At 42.2% G+C, this 26,026-nt stretch overlaps 1 protein-coding gene across 13 annotated transcripts in view; it reads right to left on the minus strand.

The window, feature by feature from the left end:
- The window catches only part of ARHGAP22 (Rho GTPase activating protein 22), a gene marked incomplete at its 5' end in the record, with an annotated part of 127,703 nt that overhangs the window by 17,171 nt on the left and 84,506 nt on the right, over window positions 1-26,026 (minus strand). For 9 of the 13 annotated variants that reach the window (XM_079312853.1, XM_079312847.1, XM_079312858.1 and 6 more), the window contains 2 exons: window positions 360-567; window positions 18,055-18,231. In XM_079312853.1, coding sequence (XP_079168979.1) covers window positions 360-567; window positions 18,055-18,231 — 385 coding nt within the window. Of the gene's footprint in view, window positions 1-359; window positions 568-5,973; window positions 6,183-18,054; window positions 18,232-26,026 lie in introns of those variants that run through there. The other 4 variants (XM_079312854.1, XM_079312852.1, XM_079312850.1 and 1 more) reach the window with 2 other exon arrangements.

Consider the following 26,026-nt stretch of genomic DNA (forward strand, 5'->3'; position numbering starts at 1 on the left):
GGAAAATGCAACATCTGAAAGCAGTACATCACCTAGTTCACCTCTGTCATACCCATTTCTGTGATGGGATCTATCAATTGCTCTGTTTGCTGCACCCAATCTACCAATGCTTTTCATTCAACATGTGCTTAAGCTGAAACACTGGAGGAGCCCCCCACAGCCCAATGAGTTATGCTCCACCACTGAACTGAATAAAGGCCTCCACACCCACCACCATGCAGGAGTGAGCTCCATCAGCACTTTCAACAGAGAGAATGATATTGTGGAAGGAACATGTAAGCCAGGGTTGCCACTGCATGGATATTCCTGCAGGTTTTACATGTCACACATACAGCCTGAATTAGGTGATGTCAACTCACCTGTCAAAAAGGGGTTTCTCTCCACAGTCAAAAGAATCCTGCAGATCTTTGACCAGGTTGGCTTGCCCAGGCATCCGAAAGAGCCCCTCCTCTGTAAGGCCTCTCTCCCGAATAAAATCCACACACTGTTCCACCAGCAGCGGGGCCAGGCGCTGCCCATACTTCCTCTCGTACTGAACCGTGTCCTCCAAGCGCTGCCCAAAGATCCCTGGCAGCAGAGAGCAAGAGAGACAGCTGGGGTCAGCTTAAACTCTTCCTGAGCTGCTGCTCGGGCACACAGGGAGGGAAGCTTTCACATGAGGGGCAGCCTTGTGAAGGTCCAGTTTCTAACAGACTCTGAAGAATAAAGCTATTTTAAAAAACAAGAATTACATCATGAATTTTTTTTTTTTCTGCTTAACAGTTCTTCAGACTATCCTCTGCTCTAAGCTGGTTTATATCTCATACCCAAGGAAGCTGGGCTTAAGGTTATGTTTATGGTTATCCACAACTGGATTTAGATTAAGTAATTAGACTTCCATTGCATCTTCCATCCCAAGAAGACCAAAACAAAGGCTACATTGACTTTATGGGACACATTTCCTTCCTGCATGCACCCACTATCACACAGCAGCCCTCCACTAGTCTGCAGCTGGCCAGCCCAAAAAGCAACAGTGCCACTAGGAGGGGGCTGCTGACACAGCAGAGTACAGCCCTCAACATTAAAACTGGATATTGTGAGAATCTTCCACCATCCTGGGAGACTCTCTTGATTTCTTTTCCTTTAATTAAACTTGCTGAATGAAATAAAAAAATACACCCCCCCCCCCAAAAAAAAAAAAAAACCACAATTAAAAAAAAATCCAAAACAGTAAAATTCATGCAAAATCCATTGCCCTTCCTACTCAAAAGTGTGTGCTGTATTTCTTGGATCTTGAAAATATCAGATGCGCCATATTCTGTAAAACCAGACTGGCCTAGGTTAATTCTTTAGTCAGATCAAGAGTAGACAGATATTCAGTATGAAGCACTGTCTGTTTCTTTGGGAGTATGGAGTTCCTGGCCAGCACCAGCTGCTGAATGCCACCTCTGGCATCAGATCTTTGGGCAGCACAGAAGAGCCAGAGGTCTTAGTTCAATCCCTACCACTAGGAGACTGCTCCATCTAAAAGGACTGCCACTGAGCTGAGTTCTAAAATTCCAATTCTAGCACCCAACAATGTTTGGTGGAGTAAGGGAAAATGATATCCAAGGTAATCATATTTTGTCAATAAAAATTCAGTAAGTGGGGGAATCCCAGATTTACTCCCAGAATTTCAGAATCTACTCTCAGAATTTCAGACGACACCAGACCAGAGCAGGTAGAAATTCTATTCAGGGATTTCTCATTTAAACCTGCAGGTCTGAAAAAAAAAAGCAGCATGCAATATTGGAGTCACACTATTTCACACCCAATAGTCAGAAGCAATGTTTAATGCTTGCACATAGGTGCCCATACCAGGAATTCATGGGGAATTTGGTAATTTCTGAAAGAATTCGGTCATTTCTGAAGGCTCTACTTACCTTCCCCCACTAGTGACTATGTCTTCGTGTTTTTTGGGGTTTTTTTTAGTGCTACATTCATGAGAGGCTGATAACTCCTGGTAGGACATTCCCTAACCACTGATCACTGTTTTTCATAGGAGACACCATGTCAAACCATACCCGCTTTCTATATTCAGTCCAACCCCGCCGATTCCTCAGTGAAACAAACATCTCACTATCAGTTTCAATTCACTGAATGAAAGCTGCAAGAAGAATCCTGAAGTGCAGTTTCCTTTCCCTGCCTGTTTGTTATACATCAGAAAACAGAAACTTTCCTTACACCACAGCCTACACAACTGCATTACAGCATCAAAGCTGGAGGGCCATGAAAAGCCTCAAAGGAAATTCCCTCATCCTGGCAGGAGGGCATGCCCTGGAGCATGGGAGAGACTTATCTTTATCATTGTATATGTTGGGTTTATTTCAGAGTAAAGGTTTTACTAGTTCTTATTTCTAATCTCTTTGAATTTTCACTGAGTTGGGTTTCTCTGAAGTCAGTTTCCTGGATAGGGAATCTCCTTCTGCTTTTGCATGGATTGCTTTATAATCCCATCATGTAATCCCTGCTGTCATGATGGGGCATATCTATTTCCTTAAAATGATACATGTCTACTTTTCTAGATGCAAGACATATAAATTCAGGGAGGTCAGGATGTGGCACGTGTCAGGGCAATAGCAGCCCTCATTTCTCAAATCTCTGCTTGCTGAATCTGTTTCCCAATGGGTCTGTGTAGAGAAAACTCTGGGAAAGAGGTAAGTGCTCTGCATTCCCCAAGCATAAAGCACATATACAGAATTCTTCTATAAGCTCTTGCTCAGATGTTCTGCACTCAGATCAAGGACAAAGGCAGTCAGACACACACATAAGCAAGCATGCACAGAACACCCCTATGTATAATCTCCACTGAAAAGAATTTACTTTTCCCCAGCCTTGACTGGTGTGTGCTCAGCAACATCTCTAATACATTTCAGGCAATTTCAGTCTTGTCTTCACAGTCAATTTGAATCACTAGAGCAAAAGGTTTCTGTAAGTGCAATCTACCTGTGAGTGACTTCTGGAGACAAGTGGACTAGAGTCAAACAGAGACCACTGACACAGAGATTAAGGAATGTGATGCTAAGGTAGCAGAGATAGAAGGGTGATCTCCTCTGAGGCTCAGAGCAGATGGACCCTTCACAAACACAGTATCACCATTGCTGTGGGTGTCTCCTGCACAGACAGATGCTGGGGATCCCATCTTTCCTCTTCACACCTTGAGGTCAGTAACATTTTTCTCCTTGATGAAAACAACAATCTTTGGAGGAAACAAAGGCACTAAAATCTCCAGACTATTTCAAATAAGTAGCAAGAAAAAACAGGCATGAAATCAAACATGACTGAGGAAGAAGATGGTCTGCCTATCACAGGATGAGTGAAAGAAGCTGGCACAAGTGTGAGTTTCTTCTTGTGTGACAGTGTCTGCTGAAGGGCTGTGCTAGTGAGATCACACAGTCTGCATAGGTAATTTCTTGGTGGGAAAAGGACTCAAGCCATTGCCAGGGTGAAGCAGCCCAGCTCTCCCAGCTGCCTCTCACCCTGGTTTGGCAGCCCTGCTCTGACCCAACTCCAGTTGCAGATCTATGCCTTTCACTCTCCCTTGAACTTGAACCCTAATTTGCCAGGGAAGCACTAGAAAGGATCACCAAATATTGCTCAGATAAAATATTTCACCCAGGCTAAATCTTTTGCTAACTGCAGCTTTCCCCTTGTTACGTTTTTCATTTACACTGCAGCACCATGCTTTTTCTCTCTATCCTACTTTTTTTTTTTTTTTTTTTTTTTTTTGCTGAGCCATAAACAAGAGCCATTACAGATGCTGCTCAGAAGAAAGATTTCACCCAGGACAAGTCTTTCGGCAGTAAGAGCACTGTGGTTGGTATTAAGAGAGAAAAAGCAGAGAGTTGCAGTTAGTGGGACTGGAAAGTTTGCCTTGGAGAAATTGTTCATCTGTACAGTGGCTGCAGAACTTGTCCAAGACTTAGAAAAGAAAAATAGTGTTAAGGTTCATAGAAAGAGCAAGCTAAGAGCTGTTTATGGAGTGGGGCTGGAAAGGGACTGTCAAAGGGAAGTTTGAGATGCTGACAGTTCCAGGCTTGCAGAAATCTTTCATCTGGGCATCTGCTGGGGGACCTTGATGAAGTTCAGAATTATCACTTGGGCCTCTCAGTCACACTGGCTACAGGCTCAGCAGATGTGTCTACCTCAGTCTCCCAGTGCCACACAGGGCAAACTGAGGACCTGGTGTCCTGTGACTCTGTATCAATAGTGTCATTTCTGTCAGGTCTCAGAGCTTGTAAAAGTGATGTAGTAAAATGTCCCTGAAACTCCCAGTACATGACAGCATCCCTGGTTTGGACAGGGCCTGCTGTCCCTGCCTGTCCAGGAGCAGCAATGTGGAGCCAGCACACACAGCCTCATCTGCCACTCCTCAAGGCACAGTCCTGTTTTTAATCACTGCGCCCTGCAGCTCAGACTGCACTTGGCAGCACTTCACTCCATTTGATGATCCCTCTGGAAGACATTAAAGTCTTTTTCTTCATTCTAAAGAAGGGGAGCCAGTGCCACACTCCAGACAGAGTTAAGCTGGAAATAAAGCCAAAAGTGTACTAGCAACCAAAAGGTTAACTTTCCTTGTCATACCCTTATCTATAGCTAGGCCCTTTTGTTTGGTTTCAAAGCAGAAAAAAATTCCAGCATGCCTGGAACCACATCCTTAATCTCAGAAAGATTCAAGAGATACAAAAAAAAAAAAAAAAAAAAAAAAGAGCTACAGAATTTCTTTCCTCTACTCCAACAAGCTGCCTCTGTTCTTTAAAGATTTAGGTGACTCTTTGTGGAAAAAGCAAGCCAGGAATGATGTACTGACTAAGACACAGACAGGCTCTCTGTCCTGGCCTGAACAGCTCACCCACCAGCTCCAGGCATACAAAGCCTATACATTCAGCTATGCTGTCCAGACATGCAATGGGCAGGAAAATATATGCTCTCTGCTACATTTTTCCCCATCAGAGGCTCCGCGTTCAACCAAAATAAACTAAAGACAAAGATAAAGTCAATTTTTGAGCAGATTTTCTTCATACAGAGGACTGAGGACTCCGCATCTGCTTAAAGTATGGAAAGTCCAGGCTGACCCATGTCAGCTGCATGCACAGCTTATTGCACACAGGTTAAAAGATGTGTGGGAAGATAATCAGGCTTACACCTGGATGCTGCTGTACAGCAGCACATACACCCGCGCACGCATGCGGAGCCTCACAGACAGGCAGTTTATGGATATAAAGATTGTGTACGTGCTCACCTGCACAGGTAAGTGCCTGCTTTTACCTTCCCACTTTCATGCTTAAGTTCCCATTTATCTGTCCCTCTCACACATGAAAGCACGGAGAAAAAATCACGGGCAGACATTCAGAAATGCATATGCTTCCACAGCACAAAACACACACAAATCTTTAACTTGCTTCCCCTCCCCTAGCCCACCCAAGCACAGAGTATGTGAATTACTGCAGCAGCAACAGGAAAGAGTTTCATGGTAGGAGCTGTATGTACCTAAAGAAGATAGTCCTGAACAACTAAACAATCCAGCCAGCAAAAGAATACAAGAATGGGGAGGGGGGGGAAAGGAAGCATAAGACAAATAGAAATCAAGAAAAATTGGCAAGATAACTTGCTCAGAGTCACACAAATGGTACAATTTGGTGTCTTCTAACCCCATTCCCAGAAAGAGCAGTGTCCATATACTAGTAGCCAGTTGGTCTCACCCACATACATTGATTTAAATATTCTGCATATATGCAAAGAGAAACACCTCTCCCCAGAGCTATCTCCACATGCTAGCTTGGTATCCAGTAGTATTTTTGGCCATAGACTGTGTCCTTCCCACTCTTCCTCCTTTGTAAAGTCAGCTTCTATTTTAGATTCTTAGCCTCTGTCTACGGCTACACTTAAATATCTGCTTTTCCTCTAGTGAAAGAAAACCATAACAAATCTAAACTCTGGAAAATCGTCTCATACCTCTCGTTCTTGTGCAGCACTCTGCTACATGACAGGCGCTGAGCTTCAAGCAGAAACCAGGCAGTGTCAGACAGCAGGAGCGGCAGAGAAAGAAAGTCCTGACTTCAGGCATCAGACACATTCTGAGTCCCAGCACTGGCAGCTTTCCATGCACCCAGCGCTGCGGAGCACAGAGCAGCCCATCTGCCCTGGGAGATAATCTCGGCAGCACATCTGGTCTGAGCTCCACAACTCGGCATTAATTATGACTTGTGCAGAAAGCATTTGAAACATCCAATGGGAAGCAGAGCTCCGCGGCTGGCTCTGCCGGCGGAGGGGAGAGGAGGGAGACAGGCAGGTAGGGTCTTGCCCACCCTCCACGCAGCCGCCAATGTAAACAGCAGCTAAGTATGGGTCACAAGTTTTAACAAAGGCATCCCCCATCGGCTCTGTAATATATTCATGCTCTAATTGCTTGTCAGATCTATTCTAGATAGCTGGAAAAGCTGAGCAACAGTTGCTGTCTGCATGCCACACTTTGGATCCTTCCTGATACAGGCAATATTACTGTGCTGCAGGCAACCTGGTGCCCTGGTCTGGCCTCCCATCTGCTTTCAAAGCACCAGAGGCAGAAACCTCATTTGGGAAGGGAACATTTTCCCACAGTAGCCTTAGCATGCTCTGAGAATACCTCCACAGCTCTGGGACATGCTGGAAAGTCTAACAAAGCTTAGGAAAAGTTACACTCCTTGACCTGTGCAGGTTTTTTGGTGCTTACTGCCTCTGCTTTAGCTCTTTACAGAGGAGTTGCCTGAATTGACAGCTCAGATGAGTAACTGGTAGAGGAAGGCACAACTCCTTACAAGTGAACCAATACCCAGGCACTTGCAGGAAAACATTCACCCCCCTCAGCTCCTGCTCTCAGGGTAAGAAGCATGTCATTAACAAAAACGCTTACCATGCAATGCCCTGTGCAGTTATACAGAGGTCAGGCCTCAACCCATTCACAAAATGCACTCATGTGACTGCAGATCTGCAGCAGTCACCATGCAAAACCCCTGCACCAGGATTCTCAGTAATTTTAGCAGTATTGGCTAAGTTTTCTCCCTCTGCAGGGAAAGAAACAACCAAAAAAATCCCTGTCTGCAGCTGCTCACTGCTTCAGATGTTAAAATGTCACTGGTCACTATACACAACACATTCACCTGGACTTTGTGCCATGCCTTGCTTAGCTACACTGTGGCCCAGTTTGAACACCCATGTCCAAGAAGATACTGACACAGCAGATAATCTATGAGATTCTAGCCAGTGAGACAGTGCTGTCTCACAACAAACAAAAACTTTTCTGTATTCTTTGTTTTGACCAAAAGCTCCTGAGGACAAGAGCACCTCTCATGGTAAGTGAAGGCAGTACCAGGATCAAAAGCTTCAGTTCTTGAACATGGTGTGATTCTTGGAGCTGCCATGTGCAGAACCAAAAGCTGGGACATTGATGATCCCTTCCAAATTAAAATATTCCATGACTGGCAAGATAGTAAGTATTCCCTAGCTATTTAAGGTACACCCTAAGCAGCATGGTACTGCACAGCTGGACACCAAAAGCCCAGGCAATACACTAGAGAGTATTTAAAGCACACTAAACATAGTTTAGAAAGTGGTGGAAATCCTTAAACCAAAGGTACAATTGAGGTCCTGAATATTCTTCACCCTTTTATTATCCTCTCTTACCTTGTGGTGAACACAGCAAGCTGCAGGTTGGGGGGAGCCTGCCCACAATGCTAACTGGTGAGCAGGAAAAGTCCCCTTGCAAATGGCTGAGACACCACCAGAATTAATTTCTGGCACTACTGGAATAATACCTCAAATTGTGTCACATCTGCTAATAACATAATGGAGCCTAGGACTCAGTGTTTGGGATAGGAGCACAGCAGATAGCAAATGCAGACTTTCATTCTTCCATTCACTTCTCCATTTCTGTTTTCCATCTCTCAAAACACAGGAACAAGGAGGTACCCAATGAAATAGAAAGTCATGCTGTTTAACGTGGATATTGTTATACTCAAAGTATAATTAACCTGTGAAATTCACAGCCTCTCTGTGCCCAAGAACCCAGCATGACTCAAAGACTTCAGCAGAACTTACAATGCTATGAGATGATGAAGTTGAGCAAACTCTTCTCCAAAGAGCAAACACAGCTCTGGTGAGAGGAATAAGCTGGAGCACATGCTTGCTCATATAAGCATCAGAACTAAAGCAGAAATGGCAGCTGCTTCAGTGCTGCTCCCTGCACAGGGGAGCTCTGCAGCTATAGGTGTCCTGTGACAGCAACACTGTGCTGCACAAGTAGCACCTGTCTCCTTATATGAAACTCTGTCCTTTGAAAAACATGGTGTTAAAATTCATGACTTAGACTATGGAATATGAGGAGACTGGAATAAAAATCACTATATATATATATATATATTGCAGGAGCTTCAGACTCCAGAAGTATACTTGATACTGCAAGAATAGCAATAGAATGCAAATAATTTTCCACATTGCATATAAAATATCATCGAAGTTTTCACCTGGAGATCTCCCTATACACAAGGAGAGAATGAGTAATGGAGACTGAACTCCCTCTCTCCCCATTTGTATGAAGCTGTTTAAGTGTAGAAAAGTTTAGCAGCTCTTATTTTCTGAAATACAATTTAGGATTATAAAATTGTTCAAACATTCCACCTCCCATGAACTTGCTGTTGTGGAGCTGGAGGCATTTTTTCCCCAGTGCCATTGCAGGGAGAGAGCCCCCAGCTCTCATGAGCTAGCACCACTGCAGCTATTCTGCAGTGTAGGTACCAGAGCAGGTAGAAAGCATCCTGCCTTTGCACCTCACTACAAGCCTCCAGATTGGCTTGAGACCTCACTGCAGCTCCCACAACCTCTGAGAATACTGGCATGTTTCAGGCTTGGCATCTAACTCAGGTGAAATTCAGTCTTCAGCCTGGCTGCAACAGACAGGAATGGTGAACCTGCATGAACTCAGAGTATTTCTCCCCATCTCTGACTGTCAGCAAACTTGTTGGCTTGCACAGGTCTAGCAAGTGCCCATGGGGTGTGTGTATTTTTAGATACTGGCTTAGAGGATTAGCTAATATACAGCACACTCAAGCAGATCTGAGGGAGCTCAGATCTAGGAAATTGCTCTATTTGTATAGAAAGGGACGAATAGCAAAGTTAGAACCATAGCTGAACCTCTTTTTCAAGAAGGCTGAACCTTGTACAGACTCATTTTTTAACCCAGGTAAACTGGACACTTGAACGTCTTTTATCTGCTGAAAGCTGGCCTGAACTGACTAGAGATGATCAGTCAGAGCTGAGCCCAGCAGGAAAAACTTCAGCACTAATGCATTCTGTACAGAAATTTCCCCATTTTCTCTGTCTCAAATCACTTTGGTCTGATTCTTCTCTGAACAAAATTACATCCCACACCCCTCACTTGCTCTGGGCTTGGGGTCTCAACATTTACTGGTGAAATAAAATCTTTTGAGGATAAACAGGCTTCTGTTTACTGACTGATATAACAGTTCACTCCAGGTTAAAGATTTGCAAATAGCTGTGTCACCTTTCTACCACAGTAGATTCCTCTTAACCTGTGTGATGTGTCTTTCCATCTCTCTAAAATATGCCAGGAAAGCAACTAAGCAGCACTGTAAATTTTCCAGTGATGGACTGACCAGTTTATTCTCCAAACTGAGATTGTAACTGTGCTCACAGAGAAAAGATGACAAACAGACCTAAACATCACTTAACCACAGCATTCTGAATCCACAGCCAACCCCCTGTGTTTATTGCTCTAGTTCTCTCTAAACAAAGGCAAGAGAGAACAAAACATCAAGAGCAGCAAAAAATGCCTTTTAGCAAGCAGTGATCAGACCAATGTGCCCTGGACAACTTCTTTCTCCCCACAACCTAAGATCATATTTTACAGAATTTTTTACTTATTGTCTCTTGCATATGTCTCTCTATGTTTGAAAGACAGCTTCCATACAATGCCTGAAGCTGTGTCTGTAGAAAGCATTTGATCAGCAGGTCATCTCCTTCAAGTGGTGCTGCTTGTTGATCCCCCCTGCACAGAAAAGCTTTACAAAAATTCTGGGTGTTGGGAAGTAAAAAGCAGTTATGACATAGTGCAGCTGTTGCTACCAGTGTCTCATCACAAGAGATGGATGAGAATTCCAGCTGTGGGTTCAAATAAAAGGATCTCAGAGTCTGAAACCTCTAGTATGGAATGAAATTATTCACCTGGATTTCTGGACATCCAGGAGCCTGGCAGGGCCTGTGATCCAGACTCACAGCCAACATTTAGAATATTAGGCACTTTCATCCATTATCCATTTAGAAAGCCAAACAAGCTTATGTTCTGAAGCTTTTCCATATCCCAGGGTTGATAACCTAAGCACAATCATTCATTGAGATGCAGACAGGATCAACACTGAACACATGGATACTTATCCAAATCAAACTTCATCATAAATACCTCTGTCAGTCTCTAACTTTCAATGGTAAGACTCACTACCAGGCCAATTTTATATGTTTTCATTTTCTTGCATCCTCAAACTCAATCAATGATGAAAATCTGTTAACTAATTCCCATTTATTTATCTTTATCCTCCCCTGTCCAGGTAAAATCCTCACCATCTTACAGCTTCACCACACAAGAAACACCAAGAAACAAGTTCCAGCAACAGATGAACATGACAAGTTGTGCTTGGGAAAGGGGCAGCATTTAGCTCCTGTTTGTAAAATAGGTAGAACACTTCAGTAAATTTGTGAGCCTATAAAAACATTTCTAGAAGAGGTAAAGAGCTGAACATTCCCTTCTCTAACCTGCAGCTGAGAAGACACAAAGGGGAAATTGCAAATCCAATTACACAATGATGAAGTAGAAGAAAAAAGGAACAACTGTGGATGGGAGAAGGGTAACATTAGAAAGAAAATAGGAAAAGAGAGGCAGAGTGAATTTATTCCTTCTCAAGTCCTAAATGGTTAAATTGCAATTACAAGGAGCCAGCTACCATTCCCTTTCATTCAGTAATCACATATTCTCATAACATTCATCAAAGGACTAATACACAGAAATTAAAATACTTGCCTGCAAGCTGAGAAACACCACAGGAACATGTTTGTCCCATTAATACACTGCCAGGACATGCAGTGACAACCACCAGTGTTTTAAAGACTGTCAGCTCTCAAATGTCAAACATGAATCTAATGATTGCAGGAACAATCTCACTGAGAAACCACCAGTGTAGGGGTGGTACTGGTCAGACTGTGTGCTACAGGCAGCAGCCACCAACAATATAACAAATGCACAGCCACTGCCAGCTCTCCATGGCACATCATAGCTGAAGAGGAAAGCAAACACAAACCCCATCACATTTTATCTAAAGCTGAACTGCTCTTTGTAAAATGGTCATATTAAGCTAGTGACTACCTCCAGAAATCTTTCTTTGACTGTCCAGGTAGACTTATCTTCTATGAACACATCTAATTTTATTTTTAATTCATTCATGCTTTTTATTTCTGCATCTTATGACAATGAGTTACACAATTCAATTATGCACTGCATGAAACACAGTTTTTTCTTGGTGTAAACCTCATGACCATGCAACTGTTCAAATTCTCCTTAGATGTGTCATTTTATTCATCAGACCTTCCTGCAATTGTCTCTTTTCCCAGGACTTTTTCAAAGTAATTTTTTTTTTCTTTTTGAGGAAAGGGCTTCAGACAGATTTTATATCTTAATTGCTTATACAGCCTCTGGAATACAAGACCATTTTTGGGCATAGCTTGCATTAAGAATTCTACCCTGAGCTTAAAGAACCTCTTCCTAGCACAAGTTTCATTCAAATGAAAACATACCCATATGATGATTTATTTTATCAAATCAGCATTTCCCAACCAAAAGAAGTTCCATCAAGCAAATCCCATGAAAAGCTTTACCCTGATCACCTGCAAATATAGCAGAGGTGATTTCTGTTTGTAGTTTTTCTTCTCTCTGCTCTCTGGTTGAACAGAGGCACTGAGAAGCTGCCTGCCATTCCCAGCTCAGGGTCCCTGCTTTTTGGTGCCCCAGACTGTCCATGGCAAAAGAAAAAGGACTAGAAATTCATTCACCTGATGCCAAGCTGCATCATCCTTCAGAAGCCACTGGAGCTAAGCTGGCTACTGACAGCCAGGGATGGTGTTGGAGTACAGAACTCATGCCTGCTTTTGGAACCAAGGCCTTTTGAAAGTGGGGGACTTTCCCCCGAGGAGCCCTGACACAGCCCTGACACTCCAAGAACACCCAGTTCTGCTCTGGGATGACCAAGCACTGCATCCAGACCAGCTGGGCACTGGTACTGAATGCCACTGAGAGCCTTGAGCCAGCAGCTTCAGAGTGAAATACATGCAAGGAACAGGGGAGCAGGATCTTGCTTCCAGAGGTAAAATGTTTAAAAGTCAGTAAAGAACATCTTGTCATGCTTTAGTTTTGATTCTAGGTTTACACCCTTCCATCAAATTCCCATCATATCCCATGGCATGCTTCCAAACATATGCCTACAGTGAAGGTCCATGGGTGCACTCTTTCCATGTGCCTTGCAGAACAATGTCAGAGTGGTTCTTTTACAGATAGTCATTGGCACCTCAGACAGTTATCTGATTGCTTAATATTTCAGATCCCTCCTTAACAAAAAATGAGGAAAATTGCCTTTCTCTACCTCAAAGCCGTAACATGATGGCAAAATATGTTGGTCATAAAGCAGTGTAGAAGCCCCAGTTATATCTGACAGAGATACATTAGGAAAAAAAAAAAAAAAAAGAGAGAACTTAATTTGGTCTCAGAAACAGATCTTATAACATTCTCTGTTGTAAACAGTTCTGGCAGCAAGATCCACTCCCAGCTTTACTTTGGTTGCTGTACCTTAGTTTCCATATCTACAGGTGTACCATTTGTGACACTCTTGCCTGGGGGAAAGGCTAACCCAGCACCTCCTCTCATCTGAGATGGCTCAGGCATCCCCTAGAGACCTCACCTCATAACCCTCATCATCTTCCTCTTCCTCTGCCCTGGCTGGGCCCATCTCCCAGCATTAGACAGCAGCAGGAGCAAACACAGATAAGCTGCAGCAGGCGCCAGCTATCTGAGTGCAGAGATAGCAGCAGGTATCAGGCACAACAAGCACCAGGGCCACTCCCCCTCACCTGGGGAGCCTGCACGGGGGAGCCCACCCTGACACCCTCCTGACCCAGTCAGCAATCCTACAGAGGCTGCACTCTGTGGGAGTCCACAAACAAGAAAGGGAGTAGAAACCACCTCTCTGCCTTCAGGTTGGGCAGAATAATAATAATAATGGAAATGACAGAACCCACCTCGCTCCTCCTCTTCCATACCTCTTCAGTAGAATTTCAGTGTCTTCAATTCACTGACACGGCTCTAGGTTTTTGCTGCTCTTACTGGAAAATTCTCATTTACAGGCATTAAAAATAAAACTCAACATTCCCAAAACCTAATGTTGTATCCTAGCTCCTAAATAGTTTTGCATCCTGGTGTATATGCATCTAATATCAATATCTGACCCTTCAAAACAGTCATGTTTGCTCACATGCAGATGTTATCTCAAAGACATTTACTCATCTAAAGCAGGATCCCTAATTAGCCCTGAGCAGGGCTAGTCTTCCATTACCCATAAGGACACTGAGCCAGGAATTAAATTGCACCTCAATACCCTGTCCTGCATCTTTCAGCTCTCCCCTAATACAAGACATAATTTCACAGGGTCCTGGTTCCCAAAAAACCCCATTCTCTGTGCTGTTTGCTGGCAGAAGAATAAGAATCCACACATCATGGTTGATATATATGGAAAAGATGTTTGGAATTAATGACAGTAGCAGAGCTTCCTCAGTGGACATTTCTTCAGACCTCACCAGTTTAACAGTGACTATTCCTCCTGAATAGAAAAGCTATTCATGAAGCTCTGGCAAAACAATTACTTTGTCACAGGGTAAAACTCTTCATGTTTGCCTAAGGGAAACACATCCCTTCCAACTCCTTCACCTCCCCTCCATCACAAGTAACTGATGAAAGCTTGGGATGAAGAGGAGGAGAAATTAGGATAAAGTAATGGAGAAAGAAAGGGGCTGAGACATGCATTTCTGGCAGAGAAGTGAGGAACTGCTCATGGCAAGACAGAATATATAAACAGAAGAAAACAAACACAAACATAAATCAAGATTAACACAGAATGATTCTGTCCCCATACTGGGCTGGTTGTGTGCTGAGCTGTGAGAGAATTATGCCACCTGGCATTCAACTCAGGCACCAAAAAGCTTGGGTTTTGTATCTCATGGCCAGAAATCCAATCCTGGACTAACTCTGTTTTACAGCTGATGCAAGGCAGGAATGAGGAAGGTGCACAAAAAGGAACCTCCTCGAGGTGGCTGAACCTCCTCAGACTAGAAGAACAGTCCCCACCACTTGTACAGACCAAGTGTCCTCTGTCCCCAGCTACATCAAACACTTCCAGTGCATCCAGTTTGGGAGGGCAAGAGCAAGGTCACTCTCACCCAAGCCTATGGCCACAAACCCTTTGATTTAGCACTGTAACAAACATGGAGCAAAATTTGTCACAGAGGTAAGAAGGATCATAGAAAACAGTTTCTGTCAGAATGTGCTCCAAAACTCACTTTTATCAAGTCGCTGTGACAAACTTCTTTCTTAAAGACAACCAAAATGCATTGAGTTCTCTCAAATCTCATTTTACAAAATCTTCTGTTCTAAATGAGATGTAACTCAAGAATTCAGAAGCCTAAAACTCAAGGAAACTTGTTAGAGATTATTTTCCCTATAAACAAGACAGCTCCTCTTCAAAAGACTTAGGAACTCTATGATTTTATTTTAAGCCACATTTGAAGCATATTTCAAAAAACACATTCCATATGACTTTTAAACCTCACTGTGCCTTCTATCAGTAATTTGTGATCCTCAACACCTTTGGGGAGTTTTCTGCTTTATTTTAAGAAGCCTTTGCTGTTCACCTTTAAGCACAGTTCATATGCCCACATCAACACATAAGAAGGTACCCTCAATCTTTTTTTATTTTGTTTCTTAAATACATCAGCAAAGATTAAAGTGTGGTTGAGCCTCCCCTTTTATCTTAGCATAATTCATTTTACACCATATCAACCTTCTCCAGGGCTGGATATTTGCATATTAATAATAAAGCCTGCTTTTTAACTCCTCCCTTTAGCTTAACATATTAAAAAGTGTTGAGAGATAAGACTTGGCTCTCAAATTAGTGGTGGTGGCAAAGCAGAGTTCAAATTATTCCATTAAAACAGAGACAGCTATGTTTATTGTCCTCCCACATTTGAGTTAAGCTGGAATTTCACTCAGAGAAATTGTCCTGCTCTGATTATGATGAAGGTGGTGTAGATTTGATCGTTTCCCCAAATTGAAAAAAAACCACTTGGGAACAACAGTTTGAATATCTACTTTTTCCCAGTTATTGGCATTCCTAGAAATCCTTTCTGAAGTGCAAAGAAACTGAGGATGGTTTCTTTAAGCCAATTTGTGTGTGGGTTGCAGTCAGAATGAAGAAGCCTGTCCCTCTCCACCCCATCATATCTCCCCATTGCCCACGTTGTGCTGGAGTTACTGGTGCAGCAGCTGCATGGTTAGCAGGGCCAGGGATTCCATCTCCCTACAAATGAATCCTCTCCCCTTTCATTTCCTGCCAGGTCGTTTCCTCCTGCACAGCTCATCACCTCAGTACCAGCAGGATGGAGTGTGCTGGAACACACAGTTGCTGGGGGTAGAAGATCACTCCTGACAGCAGCTGGACTTCAGCTCAGAGAAGAGGCCACAACATGAGAATCTGCTCTTACAGCTTGGGCTACAAAGCTGCCATAGTCAAGCCAGCTTTAGGTTCATGCAGATGAGTACTGGGGCAGAGAGCTCAGGCTACACTGATGCCCAGCATGTACCCGTGTCCTCAGCTGGTTTTTATCCACAGAGAAAAAACATTGATACACAACTGCAATTCTTTCCAGCTCTACAAACACCAGTGCCTCTCTTCTACAGTGCTTGAGCTCCTCTCACCAACAGTCAAAGCAGCTTTTACTGACTTTGATCACTGAACCAGACCAAGTCTGCAGGATGGGAAAACAGCAACAAACAGAAACTGCTATATTCCCCCTTGCACTGCTCTAATCTCCCCATTCTCATTATTTCATTTTATGGTTTTTGATGCCTCATAAAGCTCCAGTTCCTGGAATCAATGGAAAAGCATCTGCCTCACTTAAGGAAAAGACCAAAATATTATCTCACCACTTTGCAGAGAAATTCAAAGTTTAAGAAATGTAGCAAATTCATTAGGACAATACTAGCCCATAAAGATGCAACCAAATAAGAAAGGAAATTCATCACTCCCTTTATGCCATTCCCATGTTTCTGTATTTAAAATATTAGGATTTTTAATTATTTATTATTTTAATACCTAAACATGTTTGTCTTGAAATTACTTCAAGAGACCAACAAAACACAAGCAAAACATGAAGCCAAATTTGCACTGATACCAGTTGTGCTGACAATATCATGCCTTAAATATGGCTATTACTAAGAATGCACCATTTATCATGACTGAATGCCTCCTTTTTCCTTACAATATATATTGAATGTACATTGCAAAGTTGTAAAATACACACCATAAGGTCAACTAAAAATGGCTACAGAAATGCCAGCTCTGAGATTCTGAGACTTCTGATGCAGGACTTGATCTCAGTCTAAAAGACTCTTCACTGTGGTCTGGAATTCAGAAGGAAAGCAAAAGAAGCACATGCTCAAATTTGAGAAGAAATTCTGGTAAACAGTTTTCCACTAGCAAAGTGGGTTTTTTTCTGCCCACAGCACAACAGCATCACACGTAACCTCAGATCAGACACAAGCTAACTTTTGTACCTACTCCCTCTCTGCTAAGTGAAAGAAGGACCTTGGAAAGAATTGCATCAGTAGAGATTTTATCTCCTCCAGACAAACCAAGTGCTGCTACCCAGAGACTCCAAACTCCAAGAGTCACTTGAAACAAACAAACAAAAAAAAAAACTCCAACAAAACAAAACAAAACAAAAAAAAACCAAAACAAAACCCCAAAAACAAACTCAGGACAAAGTGACTAACAAACACTGGGTCTACTACATCAAGGTCACCTTTCCCTCCCCCTCCTAGATCCAGGAAAATTACTAACTTCATTTCAACAAGACTAATTGTATTACCTAACCCTTATCTGGCCCTTTTTTATCTGTACCTCTCAGAAGAGATTGACAGCACTATCTTTTGATGCCACTATTTGCATGAACTCCATCAGTAGCAGCCATCACTTCAAAGCACAGTGCCTGTACCAGGCCAGAAGCTGCTGCCACCAACACCAAACCCAGAAGAAAACATCTGTGAGTCCTTGTTCTATGCTAAACCAGAAAAACAACTCTTATCTAATCTACTGACTTGAGAAGTCAAAGATTTGGTATAATACCAACAGTGAAAATCAGGATGTTGTGCTCATTTTAACTACAGGGATTATCAACTGCTCTATTACCCTTCAGGTGTTCACTCAGCCTGACCCTGTTCTTCCTCAGGCTGCACCCCACTGAAGCCTTTGGAAGCTTTGCCTCCTCAACTGGGCTCTACATTAACTACATTAAACTTTTGCTGTTTCTGTTGTATGGATGTTCAAGATGGGCATCTGTCCTTATGGAAGAAAACTGAGATAACTGGACAGAATCCTTCATTCCCTTAAGGACCACAGAATATTTTGCTGTAAAGAACTGAATACTGACCAATAGTGGTGTATTTGTTAATACCACCCATTTTTGAGACAGTTATACACTGTGAATATCCACCCCTCTTTCATTCCTGTCCATCCCCTAGCAAAACAAAAAAAACAAAAAAACCCAAAAATAAATTAAAAAATCGACCCCATTCCTTGCTTCAAAACACTTCAGACAATCAAGAGCTTATCTAGACATCTCAGTGATTTTACAGTGTTACACATATCCTAGTATCACAAGAATATGTTTTACCTTGAGGCAAATGTTTTAATTTATGTGCATGTGAGCTATTTGCAATACCTCCACCAAATGGAGCCCATATAACCCGTCGGATGGCTTTCACCCAATCTTCCATTTCATTCTGGGAATTAGCCATGAGCAGGAAAGCCTCATGATTGACAGGCATCTTTTCCCGGTCCCCTGCACCACCTGAAAGACAGAATACAAATCTCTTTTAGCATCCAGTTCAGAAGAGAGCAACCAAAGTTTAACACTGCCAAAAATCTCTGTCAAAATAATCAAATTATTATTTTAATTGAGCAGCTTTACAGACATTTCCTGCTGATGTGCTGTGGCACCCACAGAGCACAGGCTGATAGGAGATCAAAGAAGAAGTGCAAAACATGCATTTCCAGTGTGGGAAACCTGGAGATGATGTATCTGCTGTCTCAGCAAGAAGGGAAAGCATAGGCCATGACTCTATAGTAAGACATTAATTCCACATACCTGTGCTTTGGTATTGAGAGATTTTTACCCAAAAAGAGGGACCAAGTAAAGTATAAAACATTTCAAAATGCTTCAGATGCCGAAGTCCACTTTCCCCAAGTCTCTGGGATATTTATAATCTCTACAGAGAAAGAGACCCATTCTGGTTTTGGATCCAACTCAGAAGAAAGTTAAGAGCTAGGGATATGATTCTGACTCTTCCACTTGATACAAAAACTTTAGGAGCTATCAATGCTGGTGTGCAACATCTCAGAAAAGCACTGACCAGAATATTAAATTCTCAAGCTGTCCCAAAAACCTGTTGCTTGCGGATACTCCAATACCTGAAACATTTTGACCCTGCTTTTCCTGTTTCATTTTTAGGTCAGCACTAATTCCAACAATTTACATCTTCCCCTCATCCTTTATTTTATGTTCCAGAGCTGGATACAACCAAGTGAGTGCCACACAAACACAAAGGCTTTATTAGAACAGCCTCTATGAAAAGGCTACTGATGCTGTCCAATTCAGCAGCTGCATCCCCAGTGGCCTGGAGCTTCTCCATCACCATGGAAACTGCTTTTGGCTTTGCTGCAGAGATAACATCTGAGCTGTGTGTCACTGCCATTTCCACACTTGCATGGCTTTCAGCACCTACTGGCAAGCTAAAGCTGCCAGCCTGTGCTGAGCAGCTGAGCCTGCCTGCCCGTGGAACTCAGAGATAAGAGCAGGATGATGGTATGCTGTGGTTTCTGCAGAGCTGATTTAGCATACACACAACATGTGCTTCTTAAATCCTTGCTAATCTGGGGAAAGGAGCAAGCTGGGAGCTGCCTGCAAGCCAAGGAAGTACATTTTCTTGCTATTAATTGTTTTCTTGACTTGACACACTCACGGAACATTTACTGATTTGCAGAACAGAAGTGGTAAAATGAGATGTTTTGGGAAGTATTCTGTGGTTCTCCAAGAAGCAATTCACTAAACTGGGAAACAGAGGCACTTTTCAGTAAAGAGGAGAAACAACAGCCACCAGGGACTAGTTGTGCAGCTCAAGAAACAAAAGCCAATGTGCTCAAATCCTCTTGGACAGTCTCCCAATTTTTAATTTACTGAATTATTTATATTCCTTAAGGTATATAAAGAGAGCAGCTCTCTAGCTTAAGGATAGGATGCAGACATCAGAATGGATCAATGTCCCACCACACTCCACTGCAAGGATAACATACTTCATCCTTTGCATACAGAACTGCCTGAGCCAGAAACTGCAGTCTGTGAAAGTCCTGTCACTGCCTAAATCTTTTCTACCAAAATCCTCAGCCTTGGTGAAAGCAGAGTTGTGAAGTCTAATTCTTGCACCTTACCCAGTAGAGCTACTAACACTCCCTTTTTCACAATCAAATGGTTCATAGGAGATGTGATTGAAAGAGGCTTTCCACAACCCTCAATACATAACACAAATGTGTTTCAGGATGTGGCATTTGGCAGATGGATGGCCTGAGCTCAAGCTAGGCCAGATTCTTCAAAGGAATGAAATGGACTCAAGAAGACATTTACTGTATGGCTCCCACCAACAGCAAACAACTGAGTTTGGTCTAGGTAAAAATACACCTTGTTCTAAAGTTTAAAGAGATCAACTTGCCCATCCAAGCCATGAAGGGCAAGAAGAGAGCAGAAGTTTGTCCTAGAATTAATCACAAACTGTAAATATAGTGGAATTAGCTGCACTAACCCATACAAAGATTGCCATAAAAAGCACAATAAGCAGAGGATGAAGATGACTCACTGGATTTCTACAAAACTGGTGTCAAGGAATCACTGTACCAGAGGAACCTGACTGCAAGTCCCCTTCCCCTAAGATGCCACTTTGGACCAGCCAGCTGCTTTCTAAACCTTCATAGACAGTTTTCATGCAAACATTTGGAGGAGGAGGGGGGGGAGAACCAAAACATTTATATTTCTATTTGAGTCTGCAAAAAGCAAAATCTGGATGGGAAAAATATTTCTGTAACACCAGACCTGAGATTCTGCCAAAGAATACATATAGCTCCTCCATATTTGGCTTTCCCCACTGAAACTTGAAATAGTAGCAAGGTCATGACCCTCCAATCTGCCTGTGGGAGAGTCAGTAGTGACTAGACATTTAAGTACAAGTAAATGAAGGCAACTCCACACAAAGGCCAAGTTAGAAATAATCATAAAAATAATAATAAGCACTTCAGAATTGTGTATTATGTTAGCATGATGTGACTATGCAGTGGAGAGCATGGAGACCCACCTGTAAACATTTTTTCTTTTTCAATAACATTTTATTCATATTTCTTTGTACACTTGGCTGGTTCCTTTCACTACATCCTTGAGGCAGCAAGCAGCAAAATTAAGTGTTACTAAAAGACAGAGTTCAGACATGTCTCTCAACATTGTTGTGCCATTCAACAAGTTTTTCAGTCACAAGAATGAGAAACAGCCAAATTCAAATACCTAGATCTTCTTAAAAAACAACAAACAACCCAGCAACCTCCACAAACAAATAAAGAAACAAACAGCCCAGGGAAACAACATCACAAGAAACTTCTTAGAAGTCTAGAATTTTACCTGAAATTCACAGATGGTTTCTTCTATGTGTTCAGACACAAAGCAGAATCCTAGCATGGATTTCAGGTTTGAATTGGAAACACAACACTATGAATTCAAACACACTAGACTTTAGGAATTATTTTAGGAAGACAATTTCAAATTTCCTGCCCAGAAAAGCTTGGAAACAAAATTTTAGTTTTGTCTCTCACAGCAGGATGAAGTTCATATTCAGCTCTTGAATTCACTTCTCTGCCACTAAGGGAGCTCCAGCCCTTACTGGAGTTTAACATCAACTCTAACCCTGAAGCACACAAGCTCTACTTTTATTGTGTGAATCAAACAGGACATCTGTACTCAGCACCATGATGGGGGAGAACACTCTGTTAATGATTTTAAACACAGACAAGGGTTTTTCATACCCTTGAACAGAATTTCTCACTCATCTTTAATCAAGCTTCTATATAAACAAGACTGGGCCTCAGACACAAACCTTGCATAGCTCAGGATTGCCATGGGCAGACATTCCAGTCCTTTTGCTCAAAGCTACTTTCATCTCCACACCAGAGACAAAATAAAACTGTCTGCAAGCACAAACAGAGTGCAAGTATCTCAAAAGATGTGTCAGGAACAGGGGTTGTAACTTTGGGGATGAACAGTCCACCTGCTTTAGCATTAGCCTGTGACCAGGAGATCCTGATTCAGTTGCTGCTGCAGATTCCCTGTGTATACTGGGCAAGATGGATTTCATCCTTATCCATGAAGCAAGGTGGCAGCTCTGTTTGCCTCTCATCCAGGCATACAGAACCTGAACAACTTGAAGAGTGGGAAAGGTGATGGACACCATGTCACACATACAGTAAATGTAAGAACCCAGAGGGATTAAGAGATTTGTTTGGTTTGTGCCAGCTGACTTGACTGCTTTGCTGCCCCTGTGCCAGGGCACCTTTGTCAAAGTGCTTTACATGCCCTGGGAGGTATCTTTGCCTGGGGGGAGCAGTTTAGCTCCAGGCCCCCAGCTGCAGTGCACAAATGCTCTCTCTCCAGGACCAGACTAACCCCAGCTGGCAGAACTGCTCTCCTCTGCCTCCACTCACAATTTCTTCATTTCATGTGGTCTGCTAATGGCAGCAGTCACCTCAGAATAATGTCCACCTCCCAGGCTGTAGGAATGATCCTTCTTTCAGCTTTCCCCCATGCCCCCAAAAAGGAAGGTTAAATGTGAAAACACTGGGACTAAATCTTGGTAAAGGTAAGATGGGGTCCTGCAACAGCAGCAGAAGACAAAATCTACTCTTCAAGGCTGTGTTTACTGAAAATTCTTTTTTTGACCATTCAGACAGGTAAGCATTGACTGGAATGTGCAGAATATAAGGAATCATTTTGCTACATTTACTTGTCCTGCCCTGTGCTCCTGTTCAAAGAAACTGCAGCAGACAGGTTTTATCTCTGCCTTTATAGAGCTCTTTCCAATGAGGAAAAGCTAGAATTTTTTGTTTGCCTTGAACCTCATTCACTCAAGCTTAACCTTCTTAGGATCACTCATGAAGCCAAGCCTTAGATCCCCTTTGTCTGTATGGAGCAGAAATTCAGGGGAACAGGACTGAACTTCTGCATGGAAGATGAGTGTCTCATTGCATGTAAAAGGAGGAACTTCTACATTCTCAAGCAAAGCTGCAGTTGAGTTCTGAAGTTGGCAGCTTCTTTCTTTGCTTGGGTAACTTCTATAACTTCCACCTCCCTTTCACCCATTTCTTACATCATTCTCCCTGATGTGCATTGTCCTTACAATGCCTCCTGAGGAGTCACACGTGGCAGTAACCTGTGTGTGTGTACACATGACGTTTGTTTGCCCTGCTTTGGTGTGGACAGTAGTGTGGTGTTTCAGGGAGGTGAAATGCAGCTGGGTGTGCTGGGGAGGGGAGGCTGGAGGCAAACACAAGGTCCAGCTGATGTGCCTGCCCCAGTGCTGCAGCAAGTAGTGACAGGAAGCTTAGACTGCAGACAAGCAGCAGCAAAGATCTTGACAAATGGTCAAAAACCAGCTCTCACTGCTGACAAGAGCAATTGCAATGACTCATCTTCCCTGACCGGGCTTTATGATTGACTTCAAGGTGAGAATCAGAATTTGGGGCTCAAAGATCTCCCAGATAATGAAAGAAGGTGAAAAATGAGGGAATTAATTCTGTCAAGAATAAGGATAGCTCTGTTAGAGAGAATCTTCCTCTGCACAGCAGGAAAAAAAATATCAAAGAAAACTAGTCTTGATCTTTGGATCAAGAGACAAAAGAAATTTCAATGAATAAGCAAAAGTTCATTAAGAATGCTTTGAATAGACACTTGAAACATAATTTCTTTCCTTCAGTCTTTTTACCTTTGATTCCAGCTACCCTGATCATTTTCCACCCCAACTAAAAGTTTTCAAGAGCCTAAATGCTGGAGATAGACTCAGTCTGTTCCAGCTGAATCCTGGGTTAACCTGCTGCCAGCATCAGTTTAAACATCTCTGCTTTTTTTTTTTTTCTTTTTCTCTCTTTTTTTTTTTTTTCCCTGAATTATTCTTTCATAGAAAGGGAAATTTGCTGTGAATATGAAACTCATCTTTAAATAGTCCATTTAGGCTGCCTGAGAGCAGAAAAAACAGCAAGCAAAATCTGAAGTAGTCCAGGAGTGAAATAAAAACAATGAAAACTGGGGGTTTCCCAGCATGGTTATGATCTGAGAGGAATTAAACAGTACAGTAAACAGTGATGTGTGCTTGCCATGACTTTTTTATTTGTATCTGTCCATCTATCCCACCCACCCACCCACCCACCCATCTATCTATATATGGAATATATGAGTTGGAAGTTGATGTGGAGCTGAGTAAATGCATTATTGTATTTTAAAAGGCATACAAAACTAAGAAAAAACAAGGCACAAGAATTTAGTATTGTGTGGAGTGAAAATGAAAGAAACAAGCTTTGAATCAAAATACATTCACTGTGTCACAGCTCCAATGGACAATATAATGGCATTTTTTCCTATAGAAATAGGCACCTTTATAGGTGAAAGGTGTTTCATTTCCACAGTTTGGAAGGAGCTTAGGGGGATTTTAACATTCAATATTCATTAGGTTGTGGCAATGAGAAAAAGGAAATCCTATATACCTTTTATTATAATGAGGAAGTTCAGCTCAAACTGACACAACTCACATTTTCTTAGGGCAGGATTTACAAGTATGCACTAAAATCTCATTGACTTCTCAGTCAAATATTAAATGCCTAATTTCCTTAAGCACTTTTTATTTCACCAAGTTCCGTGGCAATTACGAGTAGAAGTTGATAAAATTTTCCCAGTCAAAATCACTGCATAGAATTTTGATGAGTCTGTAAATGGTTTTTTGATACTGCACCTTAGACCTCATTGCAGAGAATAAAGCAAAAGCAGGCAAACACTCCAAAGCCACTGCCATCTATTAAGCAATCCAAAAGTCCTATGATCTCTTCTCCCCTCCCATGCCTTCTGTGGTTTCAGAAGCCATTAAACTGCTTTAAAAATGCACCAACAAAGAGATGAGACCTCAGAACTGTGGTTTCTTATGCAAAAACATCTGACAAGATTTAACATGAACAGAGTCACTAATAAAGCTTCTCTGTACTAGTACATGGACTACAGAAAACCCTTATAAACCTAAGGCTAGTGATCTGTGTCAGTTGTCAGGATCAAGTGTAGGATTGCTAAAACTATATGAAAGAAATGAAGATTAAACTAAATCTTTGGCCTGTTATACATAAAACCAGTGTTTGGCTAGCTTGACTCTCCTGCCTGGAGATGTCTTTCTGGATAATGCATGTGACCTTATTACTCTAGACTTTTATCTATTAATTAAAGTGAAGAACTGTTTAAGACTACAAACCACTTCAAACAAAGCAATACTTTGGAAATAAACAAACCCCATATTCCAGGTAGGCCAAATGCTAGCAAGTGATGTCACACTCCAGGAACCATAGCAAGCAGGAAAAAAAAAATGAAAGATAAGAGGAAGGGAGAAAAATAACCTGAAGTACTCTTCAAGAAAAAGTCAGTAGAATTGCACACAAGATTCACCTTAACCTTCTGCTCATAAAATCTGCTTACATGAGTTCAGTGCTGTGTAATGTTTGAGTCTAACTGAGCTGATTTTTCCTTAATGTGGTTTATCTGCCCTTGTCTGAACTTCTCAAAGTTTCAGTCAAAAAGACTCAGTCATTTTTAAGTTATACTTCTTGCATTAAAAATATATTTGTGATACTAGTACACCCATGCTCTCACCTGTCCCTGTTCTCAGTTATTTGAGAAGAGACAATTTCAGAGAAGAGATAATTTCAGAGAATAGACTTCTACTGTTCTTCCTGGGATGTGCTGCTCTCTGTGGTCATGAAGTACAGCTTAGTTTGGCTGAAGTGACTTCATAGTGGAGGGAAGGCCACTTCTACTGCAGCAGCCCAATAGTGACAGTTCAGATGTGCCCAGGCATAACATGGAATAAGTACATTCTTTTTCCCAAGGTTGCAGCATCTCCCTTGTACCAGCACAGCTCATACACCAATCTCTCCACCTTCTGCCCACAATCCCTTTGCTCCATAAAGGGAACAGACATTAACAATGATCACACTGCCTCCCCAAATACAGAGGTTTCAGGAGCTTGTGAAATGTGCCCCCAGTGCTGTACAGTATCTCTATAAACAAGTTGTATTTTGACTGCTTTGTTGTCAGCTTCTACTAGCTAGCAGCAAGGGATGAACACTTTCCAACATGGTCACAGATAGTTTGGGAGGCCAGCAAGGAGGGTCACAAACAGGAGTCAATCAACAATAATTAACATGAGGAACAACCACTACACCAGCAGTTTCTAGGAGCAGCACAACACCACCTTTGTCACGACTTGCATGTTTCATCCCAAGTGTGAATTCCAGAGTACCAATAT

The sequence above is a fragment of the Erithacus rubecula genome (genome assembly GCF_903797595.1).
Source record: "Erithacus rubecula genome assembly, chromosome: 9".
Lineage (NCBI taxonomy): Eukaryota > Metazoa > Chordata > Aves > Passeriformes > Muscicapidae > Erithacus > Erithacus rubecula.